This window comes from Pseudoliparis swirei, chromosome 21, assembly GCF_029220125.1.
Source record: "Pseudoliparis swirei isolate HS2019 ecotype Mariana Trench chromosome 21, NWPU_hadal_v1, whole genome shotgun sequence".
NCBI lineage: Eukaryota > Metazoa > Chordata > Actinopteri > Perciformes > Liparidae > Pseudoliparis > Pseudoliparis swirei.
Window position 1 is genome coordinate 1,109,871 of NC_079408.1, and position 15,653 is coordinate 1,125,523.

Consider the following 15,653-nt stretch of genomic DNA (forward strand, 5'->3'; position numbering starts at 1 on the left):
GGCGCCTCGCGCTCTCCGCTCCCCGGACTCGACGCGTCTCGGCCCGCAGGACTCCGAGAGAAAAGAGGTTTGTTCCCGGAGGAGAGGGACGGCGCCGGACCCCCTGGTGGGTGGGTGGGTGGGTGGGTGTGGGGGGGGGGGGGGGCACTTTTTAAAGTGTTCTCCTGTGTGGCGCACACAAACGCGGGCACGCGCACCTTTGAACCTGTTTTCCTGTGTGGCGCACACAAACGCGGGCACGCGCACCTTGACTTCTCCGGTTTGGGGTTTTCCACAGAATCGTGAAAGACGTCATCGAAGACGGGGCCGTTGCGGGTCTCGTGAGGTCACGCAGGTCACGCGAAGGCCTCCCGTCGAGGCTGAAACGAAAATGTTTTTACAACGCATGCGCAGTCCGCACACACGTCAACAAGAAATGCAAATAATTCTCATGAGTTCAACGTATTTATTATTATTATTATTACTATTATGATCATCTCAAGCAGCAGCTTCAGAATATTTAGAGAAATGTTTAATTATTAAAACACGGAACCAGGAAGTAAAGTCTCATTTCATCATTAGAATATCACATTACAGGGTTTCCCCGAGGTTTTCTACTTCCGTTCTACTACCGGTTCTACTGTTGGTTCTACTCTAGGTTCTACTGCTGGTTCTACTTCCGGTTCTACTTCCGTTCTACTGCTGGTTCTACTTCCGGTTCTACTGTTGTTCTACTGCTGGTTCTCCTGCTCTTCTCCTCACCGCCCCTGCTGCGTTTATACCCGTCTGCTTGTCACGTGGGAGGAGCTCATCTGTGTGCGCGCGCATGTCTGTGCTCAGACATGCGCACTTACTTTTTTATTACATTTCAATATCATGTGCAATATATATATATATATATATATATATTCTGTTTTATATTATAGTAGGCACTGGCTTAAACACTTTAATATATATATTGATATATATAATATAAATAAATATATATATATATATATTCTGTTTTATATTATAGTAGGCACTGGCTTAACACTTTAATATATATATTGATATATATAATATAAATAAATATATATATATATACAGGACTGTCTCAGAAAATTAGAATATTGTGATGAAGTTCTTTATTTTCTGTAATGCAATTAAAAAAACAAAAATGTCATGCATTCTGGATTCATTACAAATCAACTGAAATATTGCAAGCCTTTTATTCTGATTTATTGCTGATTATGGTTTACAGCTTAAGAAAACTCAAATATCCTATCTCTAAATATTAGAATATCATGAAAAAGTATACTAGTAGGGTATTAAACAAATCACTTGAATTGTCTAATTAACTCGAAACACTTGCAAGGGTTTCTTGAGCCTTGACAAACACTCAGCTGTTATAAATCTTTTTTTTTACTTGGTCTGAGGAAATATTAAAATTTTATGAGATAGGATTTTAGAGTTTTCTTAAGCTGTAAGCCATAATCAGCAATATTAAAAGAATAAAAGGCTTGCAATATTTCAGTTGATTTGTAATGAATCCAGAATGCATGACATTTTTGTTTTTTTAATTGCATTACAGAAAATAAAGAACTTTATCACAATATTCTAATTTTCTGAGACAGTCCTGTCCGGGGCGGCTTTAGCTCAGTGGGGTAAGAGGGCCGTCCTGCAACCGCAGGGTTGTGGGTTCGATCCCCGCTCTCCCCATTAGTTGCAAGTCGAAGTGTCCTTGAGCAAGGCACTGAACCCCCACTTGCTTCCCGGGCGCTTCACCGCAGCCCACTGCTCCTTAATAACTAAGGATGGGTTAAATGCAGAGAACTAATTTCCCCTTGGGGATTAATAAAAGTGTATATTCTATTCTATATTCTGTTTTATATTATAGTAGGCACTGGCTTAAACACTTTTATATATATATTGATATTACATTACATTACATGTCATTTAGCCGACGCTTTTATCCAAAGCGACTTACAATAAGTGCATTTCAACCTAGAGTACAAACTAAGAACAACAAGAATACAGGAAGTAACATTTCCTCAACATAGTCGAACTACAAAAGTACCATAAGTAAGTGCTATTTAAGAGCCACTGAAGTGCTAATCTGTGTTTTAATCCAGATATAGTCGGAAAAGGTGTGTTTTCAGTCTCCGACGGAAGATGTAGAGACTTTCTGCTGTCCTGATGTCAGTGGGGAGCTCGTTCCACCACTGAGGAGCAGGACAGCAAACAGTCTGGATTTCGAGTGATTAGCTCGAGGTGCAGGAGGCACGAGTCGATTGGCTGTTGCCGAGCGGAGCGAACGTGCCGGGGTGTACGGTGTGACCATATCCCGGATGTAGACGGGGCCCGATCCGTTCAGAGCACGGTACCAAGGACCAGTGTTTTGAAGCGGATGCGAGCAGCCACCGGTAACCAGTGAAGAGAGCGGAGGAGCGGAGTGGTGTGGGTGAATTTCGGGAGGCTGAAGACCAGTCGAGCTGCTGCATTCTGGATGAGCTGCAGAGGTCGGATGGCCTTAGCGGATATATATAATATATATATATATTCTGTTTTATATTATAGTAGGCACTGGCTTAAACAATTTTATATATATATATAATATAAATATATATATATAGATATATCTTGTTTTGATCTAATTGTTTTTACTTTTCTGTTTCTCCTTGGTCCAAGTAAACATAATAAATATGACTATTGTTCAGATCCGTTTCTATTGTTATTCTATTCTTCTTCTGTTGTAATTAATGATCAAACTCTGGCACAATAATTTGATTCAGGATTGATAAAGTTCTGTTATATTTGATCTTAATCTGACTTTATTGGACTAAAGTGAGGAGGTAGCGAAGTGGATTAAATGAGGTAATCTACTCGAGTATTTCCATTTTAATCCAACATTTGACTTTTTACTCCACAACATTTATTTATTACGTACTTTTCAAATTTAAAATGAAAAACACAAGATAATCTCACAAAGTGCCCCGTTAAATATTATAGTATATTACTATACAAGTATCTCCTTGTGTGTTGCCTTAGCCTGAGTGCATGTTCCTGTGATGTAATGAACTAGAATGATCAAATAAACTCATTGAAATTCAAAGTTTTAGCAACAACGGAAGAAAATGGCAGAGAGGAAGAGGGGGATGAAGAGGAGATCCATCACCACCAGTGAGGGGATCAGGTAAAATAAAATATTTATTTAAATGTATTTTTGTATATAAATATATATATTTATATATATATTCCCTCTCTTCTCTCAGGAGTTCCCAGGTGGGTGTGGCGCCGTCCTGGGCTCCCAGCGGTGACTCTCTGAGGAGTGACATGTCCATGTATATGCCGGATACGTTTGGTAAAGAGCCACAAAGGTAATTTAAATAACATTTATTTCCAGCCAATCATAAGTGAGCAGCTGCAAATGAGCATTTTTGCATTTTGTTTAAACTTGTATCCTAATATGTAACGAATAATACAGTATGTGGTCTATATGTCTGTGTAAGTATATATATATATATATTTATTTATACATGTATTTATATATGTTGATAAATATATATATATATATTTATTAATATATTTTTATATACATATATATGTATATATATTTATCAATATATATTTATATACATATATAATATATATATATTATATATTTATATCTTCATATATATATATTTATATACTTATATATATTCATATATATACAGGACTGTCTCAGAAAATTAGAATATTGTGATAAAGTTCTTTATTTTCTGTAATGCAATTAAAAAAACAAAAATGTCATGCATTCTGGATTCATTACAAATCAACTGAAATATTGCAAGCCTTTTATTCTTTTAATATTGCTGATTATGGCTTACAGCTTAAGAAAACTCCAAAATCCTATCTCATAAAATTTTAATATTTCCTCAGACCAAGTAAAAAAAAGATTTATAACAGCTGAGTGTTTGTCAAGGCTCAGGAAACCCTTGCAGGTGTTTCGAGTTAATTAGACAATTCAAGTGATTTGTTTAATACCCTACTAGTATACTTTTTCATGATATTCTAATATTTAGAGATAGGATATTTGAGTTTTCTTAAGCTGTAAGCCATAATCAGCAATATTAAAAGAATAAAAGGCTTGCAATATTTCAGTTGATTTGTAATGAATCCAGAATGCATGACATTTTTGTTTTTTTAATTGCATTACAGAAAATAAAGAACTTCATCACAATATTCTAATTTTCTGAGACAGTCCTGTATTTATATGTATATATATATATTTTCTCTCTTCTCTCAGGATTTCCCAGGTGAGTGTGGCCCAGTCCTGGGCTCCCAGCGGTGTCTCTCTGAGGAGTGACAGGTCCAAGTCTACGCCGCTCACGTTTGCTAAAGAGCCACAAAGGTAATTCTCTTACATCTTATTCTCTAAACTGAACATCACACATCACGGTGCATCATGATCCGTCCTGTCAGCACTTTAAAATAACTCAAATCAACCCTCTGTCGCCCCTCCAGCCGGCCGGCTGAAGAACCGCCTCAGAAGAACCTCAGAAGAGACGCCGAGGACGAGGCCGGTACGTCTAACGTTCCTCTAGTGCCACGGCAACCGGTACTCACCTACATCAGTACTCACCTGACCGGGGTCGGAGGTCACGTGACCACGGTCGGAGGTCACGTGACGTGTTCGGGTAGCGACGGAGGACTGGACCCAAATGCAGACTCACCGGGGAGTAAACTCCTGTTGTTTTCCAAAAGAGGGAATAACACAGGGAATAATATATGGAAGAACATAGGGAATAATATAGAGATTAATATAGGGAATAACAGGGAATAATATAGAGATTAATATAGGGAATAACAGGGAATAATATAGAGATTAATAAAGGGAATAACAGGGAATAATATAGAGATTAATAAAGGGAATAACAGGGAATAATATAGAGATTAATAAAGGGAATAAGGGAATAATATAGAGATTAATAAAGGGAATAACGGAATAATAGAGATTAATAAAGGGAATAATATAGAGATTAATAAAGGGAATAACGGAATAATATAGAGATTAATATAGGGAATAACAGGGAATAATATAGAGATTAATAAAGGGAATAACAGGGAATAATATAGAGATTAATTAAGGGAATAATATAGAGATTAATAAAGGGAATAACGGAATAATAGAGATTAATAAAGGGAATAATATAGAGATTAATAAAGGGAATAATATAGAGATTAATAAAGGGAATAAGGGAATAATATAGAGATTAATAAAGGGAATAACAGGGAATAATAGAGATTAATAAATGGAATAATATAGAGATTAATAAAGGGAATAAGAGGGAATAATATAGAGATTAATAAAGGGAATAACAGGGAATAATATAGATATTAATAAAGGGAATAAGAGGGAATAATATAGAGATTAATAAAGGGAATAACGGAATAATATAGAGATTAATAAAGGGAATAAGAGGGAATAATATAGAGATTAATAAAGGGAATAACAGGGAATAATATAGAGATTAATAAAGGGAATAGCAGGGAATAATATAGAGATTAATATAGGGAATATCAGGGAATAATATAGAGATTAATATAGGGAATAACAGGGAATAATATAAAGAACAACATTCAATCAAGGACACTCACAGGGGCAGGAAGTGAAGGGAAACATAGGACACAAGAGACCAGGGAATAATATAAAGAACAACATTCAATCAAGGACACTCACAGGGGCAGGAAGTGAAGGGAAACATAGGACACAAGAGACAGGGCCTTTCAAAATAAAACAGTAAACCAAACCAAACCCAGAACCGCGACAACATTTTGTTTTGTGCTCCTGCGGAACAGAACTAATCACATGTCACCGGAATCCATATCTTTGGAATTTGGTACGATGCATTTGTTGTTGTTTTGTTTCAGGGCGCAGCAACTTTTTAAGAGCAAAGGAGAATCTTAAAAAAGAAATGCGGCGCAAGTTCACCTCGGCCCTCGAAGGCCTCGGCGACCGAGAGAACCTCCTGACCAGCATCTACACCACGCTCTTCATCACCGCCGTGGAGAGCGAGGGGCCCCACGAGGAGCGCTCCTTCAGGCACGCCAAACAACCTCAGCCTCCCGAGGAGTCCGTCAAGCTGCGTGACATCCTGAAGCCGGCGCCGGGCCGAGAGACGCCGGTCAGAGTGGTCCTGACGAAGGGCGTGGCGGGAATCGGAAAGTCCTTTTCTGTGCAGAAATACATTCTGGATTGGGCCGAGGGACGAGAAAACCAGGACGTGGATTTTGTTTTCAACCTGGCGTTCAGAGAGCTGAACCTGAGCACGGAGAACCGCAGCCTGCACAGGCTCCTGGCCGACTATCACCCGGCGGTCCGAGATCTGAAAGACCCGGAAGATCTCCTCGCAGCCAAAGTTGTCGTGATCCTGGACGGCCTGGACGAAGGCAGGTTTCAGCTGAACTTCAGAGCCGAGCGAGTGAGATCCGTCAGTGAAGCAACATCTGTGGGTAACCTCGTCGAAAACCTCGTCCGGGGGGACCTTCTGCCGGACGCTAAACTCTGGATAACGTCCCGTCCGGCAGCAGCCAATCAGATCCCTGCAAAGTTCGTCGACGTGGTGACGGAGATACGAGGGTTCAGTGACCAACAGAAAGAAGAATACTTCAGGAAGAGATTCGGTCCGGACGAGGCTCTCGCCGACAGGGTCGTGTCACACATGCGCTCCTTGCAGAGTTTCGACATCATGTGCCAGATCCCGATCTTCTGCTGGATCGCCGCCGTATTGTTCAAGGAGTTCTCCGGGGGAGACGAGAAAGCCGAAACCCATCAAACTCTGACGGAGATGATGGCGCATTTGTTGATCACCCAGACGCGAGTCACAAGCAGAAAGTACCACCAGAAGACACACAGGGAGTTCCTTCTGAAACTCGGCAAGCTCGCCTTTGTTCAGCTGCAGAAGAACAACCTCATCTTCTACGAGGAAGACCTGGAGGAATGTGGCATTGACGTACAAGAAGCAACCGTCTACTCTGGATTTTGCACCATGATTCTTCGGGAAGAACGAGTCGCCTTCAAGAAAAAGGTGTTTTTCTTCGTGCACCTGATCGTACAGGAGTTCTTCGCAGCTTTTTTTGTCTTTGATTGTTTCACAAACGAGAACACAAAAGAGCTCGGCGACTTCCTCGGTCCGGAGGACGACGAACGCACTTTACTCGATCTTCTAAAGATGACGGTTGACAAAGTGTTGGAAGACCAGAACGGACACCTGGACCTCTTCTTGCGGTTCCTCCTCGGCCTCATGGTGGAACCGAACCGGAGAGTCCTTCGGGGTCTGCTGAATCCGCCGGACTCCAGCCAAGACAGCGAGAAGAAGATCTTGACTCACCTCAAAGCCATCCGAAGAAAGACCCTCTCCCCAGACAGCTGCATCAACCTCTTCCAGAACATGGTCGAGATGAGAGACCACAAAGTCAAAGACGAGATTCAAGAATATCTCGGGTCGTCCGACGGCTCTCAAACCGAGCTGAGTCCCCTGCACTGCTCGGCGCTGGCCTACATGCTGCAGGCATCCAAGCAGGATCTGGGTGTGTTGGACCTGAAGAGCTACAACACATCGGAGGAAGGCCGAAGGAGGCTGATCCCGGCCGTGAGGATCAGCAGAAAGGCCATGCAAGTTTACCGTCTGTCATGCACCACATACCACCTGTTGCATGAGTGAGAAGTAGAGGATGTCAATCCGGTCTTATTCCATGCTTGGCTTCACACAGTGTGGCCTTTGTCTTTGTCGTATAATAACCCCGTCATCCACCCCTAGACTTGCAGACTGCAACGTGAACGAGGCGTGGCTGAAGCATCTGGCCGTCGGCCTCAGGTTCCCCGACATGCCTCTGAGGCATCTGGACCTGAGCAACAACGACCTGAAGGATTCAGGAGTGAAGCTGCTCTGTGAGGGGCTGTCGAGTCAATGCTGCCGACTCGAGGCGCTGAGGTACTTCTTGTTGCCGCTCATCATTCAAAGCACAATCATTCAGGGAACTGGCTTCTTCATAAATACTTCCTGACCCTTTGTTCTGATCAACCAAACCGTTTCCTCAGGTTGTCGGGTTGTCAGATCACAGGCGTCGGCTGCGCTTCCCTGGCCTCGGCTCTCGGCTCAAAGGCCTCCAAGCTGATGGAGCTGGACCTGAGCTACAACCATCCAGGAGAATCAGGGAGGAAGGAGCTCTCCAAGCTGACCGACGACCCACGGTGCAAAATCAAGTAAGTAACAATGCGAGAGTAATCCACGAGTAGTAAGACTTCAACACGACTCGAGGGTACCCTCAGATCGGACCCGACATGTCGTGTGCTGGAGCTCCTGATGTTGGAGAGCAACAAGGACAGAGTTCAAATGTCTCAATGAATGTTGTTCTTTGTCTGTTTTCTTCAGTCTGGATCATGGCGGAAGTCAACGGATGAAAGCGGGATTCAGGAAATGTAAGACTGCAGAAAGTCGCTTCAACAACTCATGGCATGAGAAGATCTAGAATTCTTCCCGGTTTCTAATGGATGTCTTCGTAACGTGCCCATCTCATTGAAGTGTTTCCGTCCTCCAGATGCCTGTACGCTCACGTGGGACCCCAGCAGGGCCCACGAGAAGCTCCTTCTCTCGGAGGGCAACAGAAAGGTGACCTGGGTGGAAGACAAGCAGCCAGAAGGGTCCGGTTCCTGCCAACAGGTGCTGTGCCAACAGGTTCTGGAGGGGCGCTGCTACTGGGAGGCCGAGGTGACGGAGCCCTTCAACATCGGGTTAACGTCCAGAACCGGTGGCAGGAAGGAGGAAGTGAGCGCCTGCGAGCTGGAAGGCAGCGACCGCTCCTGGTCCGTGAGCTGCTCTGACGACGGTTGTTTTGTGAGCGGCTCCTCCCTGAGCCGGCGCTCCAGCCGGGTGGGGGTGTACCTGGACGTGCCGGCGGGCGCCGTGTCCTTCTACAGAGGCTCCTCCGACAGCGGGACCCTCATCCGCACCTTCAACGCCGCGTTCAGGGAGCCCCTCCACGCCTCCGCGGAGCTTCGCCCGCGGTCGTCTGCGTTGATCTGTCAGCTGACGTAGATCCATCGGCCGAGAGGAAGTGACCCGCCGTTAGCTCGCGCGGTCGTCCTCGTACGACCGAGCGGCGACTCGGCTCAAAGGAGTCGGCAAAGAGCCGTTGCACCGGGGATGACGTGTTGTTTTCTTTGTTCTTAGCTAAGCTTCAGAAGCGCGTGAAGATCACGTCCTCCTCTCGCTTCTCTCCTCGGCACGAGAAGAGGCATCGATGCACGCGCCGCATTGGAAATGAACGCCATCTACCAGCGCCGGAGTGGGGCCACTTTTCAGCCCGGGAATCTCAGGCTCAAGACCAGCCCACTTTGTTCATGGTAGTGGAAATTGTATAAATGAAGCAACAGTTCAGCTCTTACTATCCTGTAGTTCTTTTATTAATACCATGGTCCAACAAATAATGTAACGGTTAAATACAACAATAATAATCCACTTAAGATGAGAAGTTAACAAAAAATATGCATAACATTAAAAAAGGCAGAATAGCATAGCAGGGGTGTCAGACTCAGATGAGGCAGTAGGCCAGATTTGTTGGAGTGAGAACTCATGGGGGCCGTCATGGTCATTATCATGGTCATTGTCATGGTCATTATCATGGTCATGGTCATGGTCATTATCATGGTCATTATCATGGTCATTGTCATGGTCATTATCATGTCATGGTCATTATCATGTCATGGTCATTATCATGTCATGGTCATGATCATTGTCATTGTCATGATCATTATCATTGTCATTGTCATGGTCATTGTCATAGTTATGGTCATTATCATTGTCATGGTCATTATCATGTCATGATCATTGTCATGGTCATTATCATGGTCATTATCATGGTCATTATCATGGTCATTGTCATGGTCATGGTCATTATCATTGTCATGGTCATTATCATTGTCATTGTCATGATCATTGTCATTGTCATGATCATTATCATTGTCATTGTCATGGTCATTGTCATAGTTATGGTCATTATCATTGTCATGGTCATTATCATGGTCATGGTCATAGTCATTATCATGGTCATTGTCATGGTCATTGTCATGGTCATTGTCATGGTCATGGTCATTATCATGGTCATTATCATGTCATGGTCATAGTCATTGTCATGGTCATAGTCATTATCATGGTCATTGTCATTATCATGGTCATCATTTTTCTGCATGTGTATTATAAAGTGGTGATTTACTCCTTTACTACACTCACTTCTGAGCAAACAATGCATATTGGTTCATCAAGTACTGTCATATTCTGCTCTTTCTTAGAATATATAACTTTAATTCATATAGTGTCCTCTGTTATCCTCTCTACTTGTCCCTGTCGTCATGGCCTCCTCGTTGCAAATGTCAGGCTCATCATTTTCAGCAGGAGACTCTTATCTGCTGCTCCGAAGCTACAAAGAAAAATTAAGAGTCATATTACTGCATACTTCAATATCCATAGTACAGGGCTCTCAAGTTTTGAAGACAGGCAAGCGTGACATTTCCATCAGCACCCGATGCTCACCTGCGCGCGCATCGCAGCTGAGCAGCGCCGGCATTGTTGACGGGGGCTAGTGACTTTTTCTTTGCTCCGTCCCGATGCGCGCAGACCGGCGTCGGAGCTCTGCAGCGATCGACCAATCGATCACGATCGGCGTATTGAGCACCCCTGCATTCAAACATTAAGTAGCCGAGTTTTTTTCAGCGTGAGAAATACGATGTGTGGCGGGAGTGCGTGAGTTAAGACAGAAATGCGTGAGTCTCACGCTCAATGCGTGACACTTGAGAGCCCTGATAGTATATATCAATATTTGCAAAGTCTATGGATCGCCATATTTTGGGTGATATAAAAAGGCTAATATTTGAATTAAATTTAATATTTTGCTTGGGAATAGGTTGACAACGCTACAATGATATTAATCACGGCTACAACGTTAGCCGAATAGTTATGTTGCTAATCATTCGGCCTTTGTCTCTTTACCAGTTGCCACTTGTGTTTGTCCTCTTGAAAATAAATCTGTAAGCTTGGCACATTTGGCAGCATCCTCCTCCAATGCCTTTCTTTTTTTAAACCTGGCTTTTCCAGCCCCTCCGGCCCGTCCTCCCTGACGCGTATCGTTGCGGTCGGGCCGGCCCAGTTATCAGGAGCTGAGAAAACTTTTTGGAAAAGACCGCGAAGGGCCGAACCAACTCTATTTTGGAGGGGTGAACTTCCTCGCATGGTACTGCATGCGAGGAAGTTCACCTCTCCCAAATTTAGTTGGTTAAGTTCCATAATGGACCGAACCAACTCTATTATTTGGGAGGGGTGAACTTCCTCGCATGGTACAACCCATGCAGAGGCTGCGGTGTCAGAATGCGGAACGTGTGTCGCCCACTTTAAGAGAAGATGGACTAACGTGACAAATGTCAACAAATAAAATTCTCGACCGGCCCAGAAGTGAAGCGGCCCACCGGGAACTCTCCCGATTACCCACCCCAGGCCTGCCATCTACAATCATCTTGAATACGAGGAGATCTCTCGGAATTGTGCCGATATGAAATTATTTCTCCCCACGATCTTTTGTCTGAAGTGGAGGAGGTTCACTCTTGAGAACGAAGAATTCTCGTTCTCGTTATTCCCGCCTCTCTGAACCTACTCATGGCGCTGATTGGCTAAATTGTATACGACTCATTGAAATCTTTAATCAGTGATTGGCTAAACGGCTTCTTAGACCCGCCTCCTGTGGGCCGTCACGATCCAGCTGATACCCCCAGACAGGCGAGAGGAAGTTTATATCCCATTTCTCCAAAACACAAATATTAACAATTTGTCCGATTAATCTCCTTCATACTTTTAGGTCACAGTACTATCAATACTAGTACGATATTATCTTTGACTTTGTCATAGAGTTAAACTGTGTGCCTTTAATCCTGCATGTTGTTGGTGTTTGTAGAAGTTGTTTTAGGGGATTGTGCTTAAACTAAAGAAGATTTTATTTCATTATTTTCTGTTTTTAATTGTGTTAATTTTAATCACTTTTTCCCCATTTAATACAATTTAATATGTTTCATAATGTCAAGTTTTTTAATTATAATTTTCTTCTTGATTTCATAAATGTTACGTGTTAAAAATGATGAATACACATGTCATGTATTCAGTTAATTCATATTTGGTTATATTCTTCAAATAAATTGATAGAATTAAATTTTGAAATCAAATTTTCCAAAAAAAAATAAAATAATAATTGTTGATTTGATCAACATTTTTTTAATGACTTAAACACATGGGGAAAAAATTAAAGATAATATTTCTTAAAATAAAAATGTTACTTTGTGTTTCCAGGATTATTTAGGCTGAATATAATAATACACCTATAATACTTTATAATTTTGAGAATAAACTATGAGGAAATTAATAAAATGTAAACAAGTCTGAGTGCGTTTCTTTTCGGTTGAGACATTTATCTACAACAACAACAACATCCAAAGCCTGTTGTATGAATGCAGTATTGGCTGTACTGGTCCCATCACGTGTCGCTCACCTTGTCACTGGGACGCTCCACTGGTCTTGGCTGCTTCAGGGCCCAGCTGTCGCCCCCCCCCCCCCCCCACACACACACATACAGGAAGGGTGGGGCTTCTTCATCTGATTTCACAATAAGAGCCTGACTTCTACAAAAGAACATTTACTCAATCTAAAGTGGAAACACTAGTAGTAGTAGAACTGGAGGATATTTGCAGTAATTATATAATGGAAGTAAAACTTATAGATTTTACAAGTTCTGTATTTTTTTAAAACTATTTGTTTATTAGTAATACATATATATTATATATATATTATTATGATATGTCATGCATTTATTTCATATTTCTATGTTATTCTATTTTACAATAATAATATTATATATATATATATATTCTCTCTGTATTTATATATATATATATATATACAGAGAGAGAATATATATATTTATGTATAAATATATACAAATACATATAATATATATTCTATATATATACTCCCTCTGTATATATATACAAGTACATATAAATATATATACAAATATATACAAGTACATATAAATATATATATATGTATATATTTATATACAAATACATATAATATATATTCTATATATATACACATATAAATAAATAAATATATATATGAATGGCTGTATCAGGAGTGATTTGATTAGCTGCAGTCCTCCTCATGACTGAATTTGAATTTCACAGCCAGACAAAAGGCGGAAAGGAGGGAGGAGGGATGAAGGGAGTGAGGAGGGAGGAGGGAGAAGGGAGGAAAGGAGGGAGGAGTGTTGAGCCGGTCTCTCCTCCTCCTCTGCTGCAGCCGCCATGCTGCTGCCCGCCGCTCGCCTCGGTGCGCCCCGGTCCTCCTCCTCCTCCCCCCCCGCGCTGCAGCCCCGCATCCCGGGTTAGAGGACCGGCTCGGCTCGGTGAGCATCCAGACCGGAACGGACCGGAACGGACCGGAACACCACCGCACCCCGGGCTGGAGGAAGAGGAGGAAGCCTCCATAGCAACGAACCGGCTTCACGGCGTTATTGGTAGGTGTCCCCTCCCTCCCTCCCTCCCTCCCTCCCTCCCTCCCTCCGCGTGCGCGTGCGCGTGAGTGTGCACGTCAGCCCAGCTTAGCGGGCTCGGGCGGGTCGGAGGCCTCCGGTCCGTCGGGTCGGACCGGTTCCGCCGTGAGACGCACGAGCCCGCGGTGCTGTGCAGGTGCATTCACTGCGCAGGCGCGGCAGTGGGGATTTCTGGCTCTGAGCCGTTAGCAGGACATTTAATGACACCTCTTCTGTGTGCGTGTGTGTGTGTGTGTGTGGGTGTGTGTGTGGGGGGGGTGTGGGGGTGTGTGGGGGGGGGTGAGGGTGTGTGTGTGTGTGTGTGGGGGGGGGGGGGGGGGTGAGTGTGTGTGTGTGTGTGTGGACCCTCCTGCACCCAGAGGGGCCGCATGTGCTGCAGCCTTCAGCTCCACCAGTAAACCATGTGATCATCTCTTCTTTTTATCTCAGTGCTGAGGGACCTCCAGACCCCCAGACCAGACCCCCAGACCAGACCCCCGGACCAGACCCCCAGACCAGACCCCCAGACCAGACCCCCAGACCCACCCCGAGCCAGGTGTGAAGAGGGGCTCAGCGTGAGGAAGGTCACTGCGAGGTCACGGGCGGATGAGGTCTGAGTCGTTCCTCATCAGGACATCGGGGTCCCGCTGGATGCAGTACCCCCCACCTGCCACCAGGACCAGACCGCTCCTCCCAGGGGCCCGTTGTGGAGGGGCCCCGGCTCCTTGATTCTAAAAGCATCTGGACCCACAGGAAGTGACCCCCCCCACCATGTCTTTGAGCAAGACCCTCGAGCTGGAGCACTTTGATGAACGCGATAAGGTCTGCCGGGGCCGCTCCGCCCGCACCAAGAGGGCCGGCGCCGCCGGGTCCGGGCCCAGCTCCCGGGGCAGCAGCCTGGTGCCGAGCCCCGCCCACAGCGCCAACTGCAGCTACTTCCGGACCCGGACCCTGCAGGCGCTCACCTCGGAGAAACGGGCCAAGAAGGTGCGCTTCTACCGCAACGGGGACCGCTTCTTCACGGGCCTGGTGTACGCCGTGTCCGGGGACCGCTTCCGCTCCTACGACGCGCTGCTGGCGGAGCTCACGCGCTCGCTGGCCGACAACCTGCACCTCCCCCAGGGGGTCCGCGCCATCTACCCCATCGACGGGGGCCGCAAGGTCACCAGCATGGACGAGCTGGTGGAAGGTAGGAGCTGCAGTCCCCCTCCTGACCACCAGGGGGCGACTCCTCTGGTTGGATCGCCCCCCGGTGGCCGGCAGAGGGACTGCAGTGTGGATGTGTCCCTCTCCAGGCGAGTGCTACGTCTGCGCCTCCAACGAGTCTTACCGAAAGGTCGACTACAAGAAGATCTCCGTCCAGAGCTGGAAGCCGGGCGCCGCCGGGGCCGCGGGCCGGCCCACCGCGGCGTCCGCGGGGGTGTCGGCGAGCGGCTCCAAAGAGTTCATCAAGCCCAAGCTGGTGACGGTGATCCGCAGCGGCGTGAAGCCGCGGAAGGCCGTGAGGATCCTGCTGAACAGGAAGACGGCGCACTCCTTCAGCCAGGTGCTGGCCGACATCACCGACGCCATCAAGCTGGACTCGGGCGCCGTGAAGAGGCTGTACACGCTGGACGGGAGGCAGGTGAGCGGCCCACAATGCAATGCAGGAACACTTGGCTCGTTCCTCTTGTCACCAAATGGGTTAAACTGTGTTGAAATGCATGCTGGGAAATGTAGGAACAGTCAAGCACCCAACACTCCTGATTGTTTAGTCAAAGTGAAACCAAGATGGCCACGGCTGAAACACTCCAAAGGTTAAAGGTCATCAGCTGATCTCTGCTTCAGAATAAAGGTCTGAGCTCCTGAGGCGAAACATTTCTACTTTATTTATTGAACGCCATGAAGACGAGTCCTCTGCAGCTCTCTGGGGGAGCAGGTTGTCGGTTGAAGTCCGGTGTCAGAAGGGAAACACTCCTCCCGCTGGAGGAACGTGTCACCGTGACTCTGGACTCATTAGTCTCCTCTAAATGGAGGCTTTTATTTTGAAGGCTTCATGAAGGCTTTTATTCTTTATCCGTCTGCCGGCTTTCAGACTCTGT

The 15,653-nt window shown here is 45.0% G+C and overlaps 2 protein-coding genes across 4 annotated transcripts in view; both read left to right on the forward strand.

Annotated features, from left to right (window-relative positions):
• On the forward strand, positions 1–10,310 carry LOC130212195 (NACHT, LRR and PYD domains-containing protein 3-like). Of its 3 annotated transcripts, none has more exons than XM_056443342.1 (10): positions 1–67; positions 3,072–3,151; positions 3,231–3,335; positions 4,247–4,351; positions 4,465–4,523; positions 5,872–7,615; positions 7,761–7,934; positions 8,042–8,206; positions 8,376–8,422; positions 8,542–10,310. In XM_056443342.1, exons 2-10 carry the CDS (start codon positions 3,093–3,095, stop codon positions 9,036–9,038), a joined length of 2,955 nt encoding a protein of 984 aa, XP_056299317.1. In that variant the 5' UTR covers positions 1–67; positions 3,072–3,092; the 3' UTR covers positions 9,039–10,310. The 3 variants fall into 3 exon arrangements, with proteins under 3 accessions (XP_056299317.1, XP_056299320.1, XP_056299318.1); XM_056443345.1 differs by lacking the exon at positions 1–67 and adding an exon at positions 92–106; XM_056443343.1 differs by lacking the exon at positions 1–67 and adding an exon at positions 1,564–2,477.
• Positions 10,311–13,463: 3,153 nt separating this feature from the next.
• The window catches only part of LOC130212201 (serine/threonine-protein kinase DCLK2-like), a 10,893-nt gene continuing 8,703 nt past the window's right edge, over positions 13,464–15,653 (forward strand). The window contains exons 1-3 of the mRNA XM_056443357.1: positions 13,464–13,557; positions 14,023–14,761; positions 14,868–15,196. Coding sequence (XP_056299332.1) covers positions 14,344–14,761; positions 14,868–15,196 — 747 coding nt within the window. The 5' untranslated portion in view covers positions 13,464–13,557; positions 14,023–14,343. The remainder of the gene's footprint in view (positions 13,558–14,022; positions 14,762–14,867; positions 15,197–15,653) is intronic.

Coding starts and splice junctions, on each gene's coding strand:
- LOC130212195 (XM_056443342.1), top strand. CDS start 3,093: ATGGCAGAGAGGAAGAGGGGGATGAAGAGGAGATCCATCACCACCAGT. Junction 8,207..8,375: donor GACCCACGGTGCAAAATCAA/GTAAGTAACAAT, acceptor TGTTTTCTTCAG/TCTGGATCATGGCGGAAGTC. Junction 8,423..8,541: donor GAAAGCGGGATTCAGGAAAT/GTAAGACTGCAG, acceptor TCCGTCCTCCAG/ATGCCTGTACGCTCACGTGG.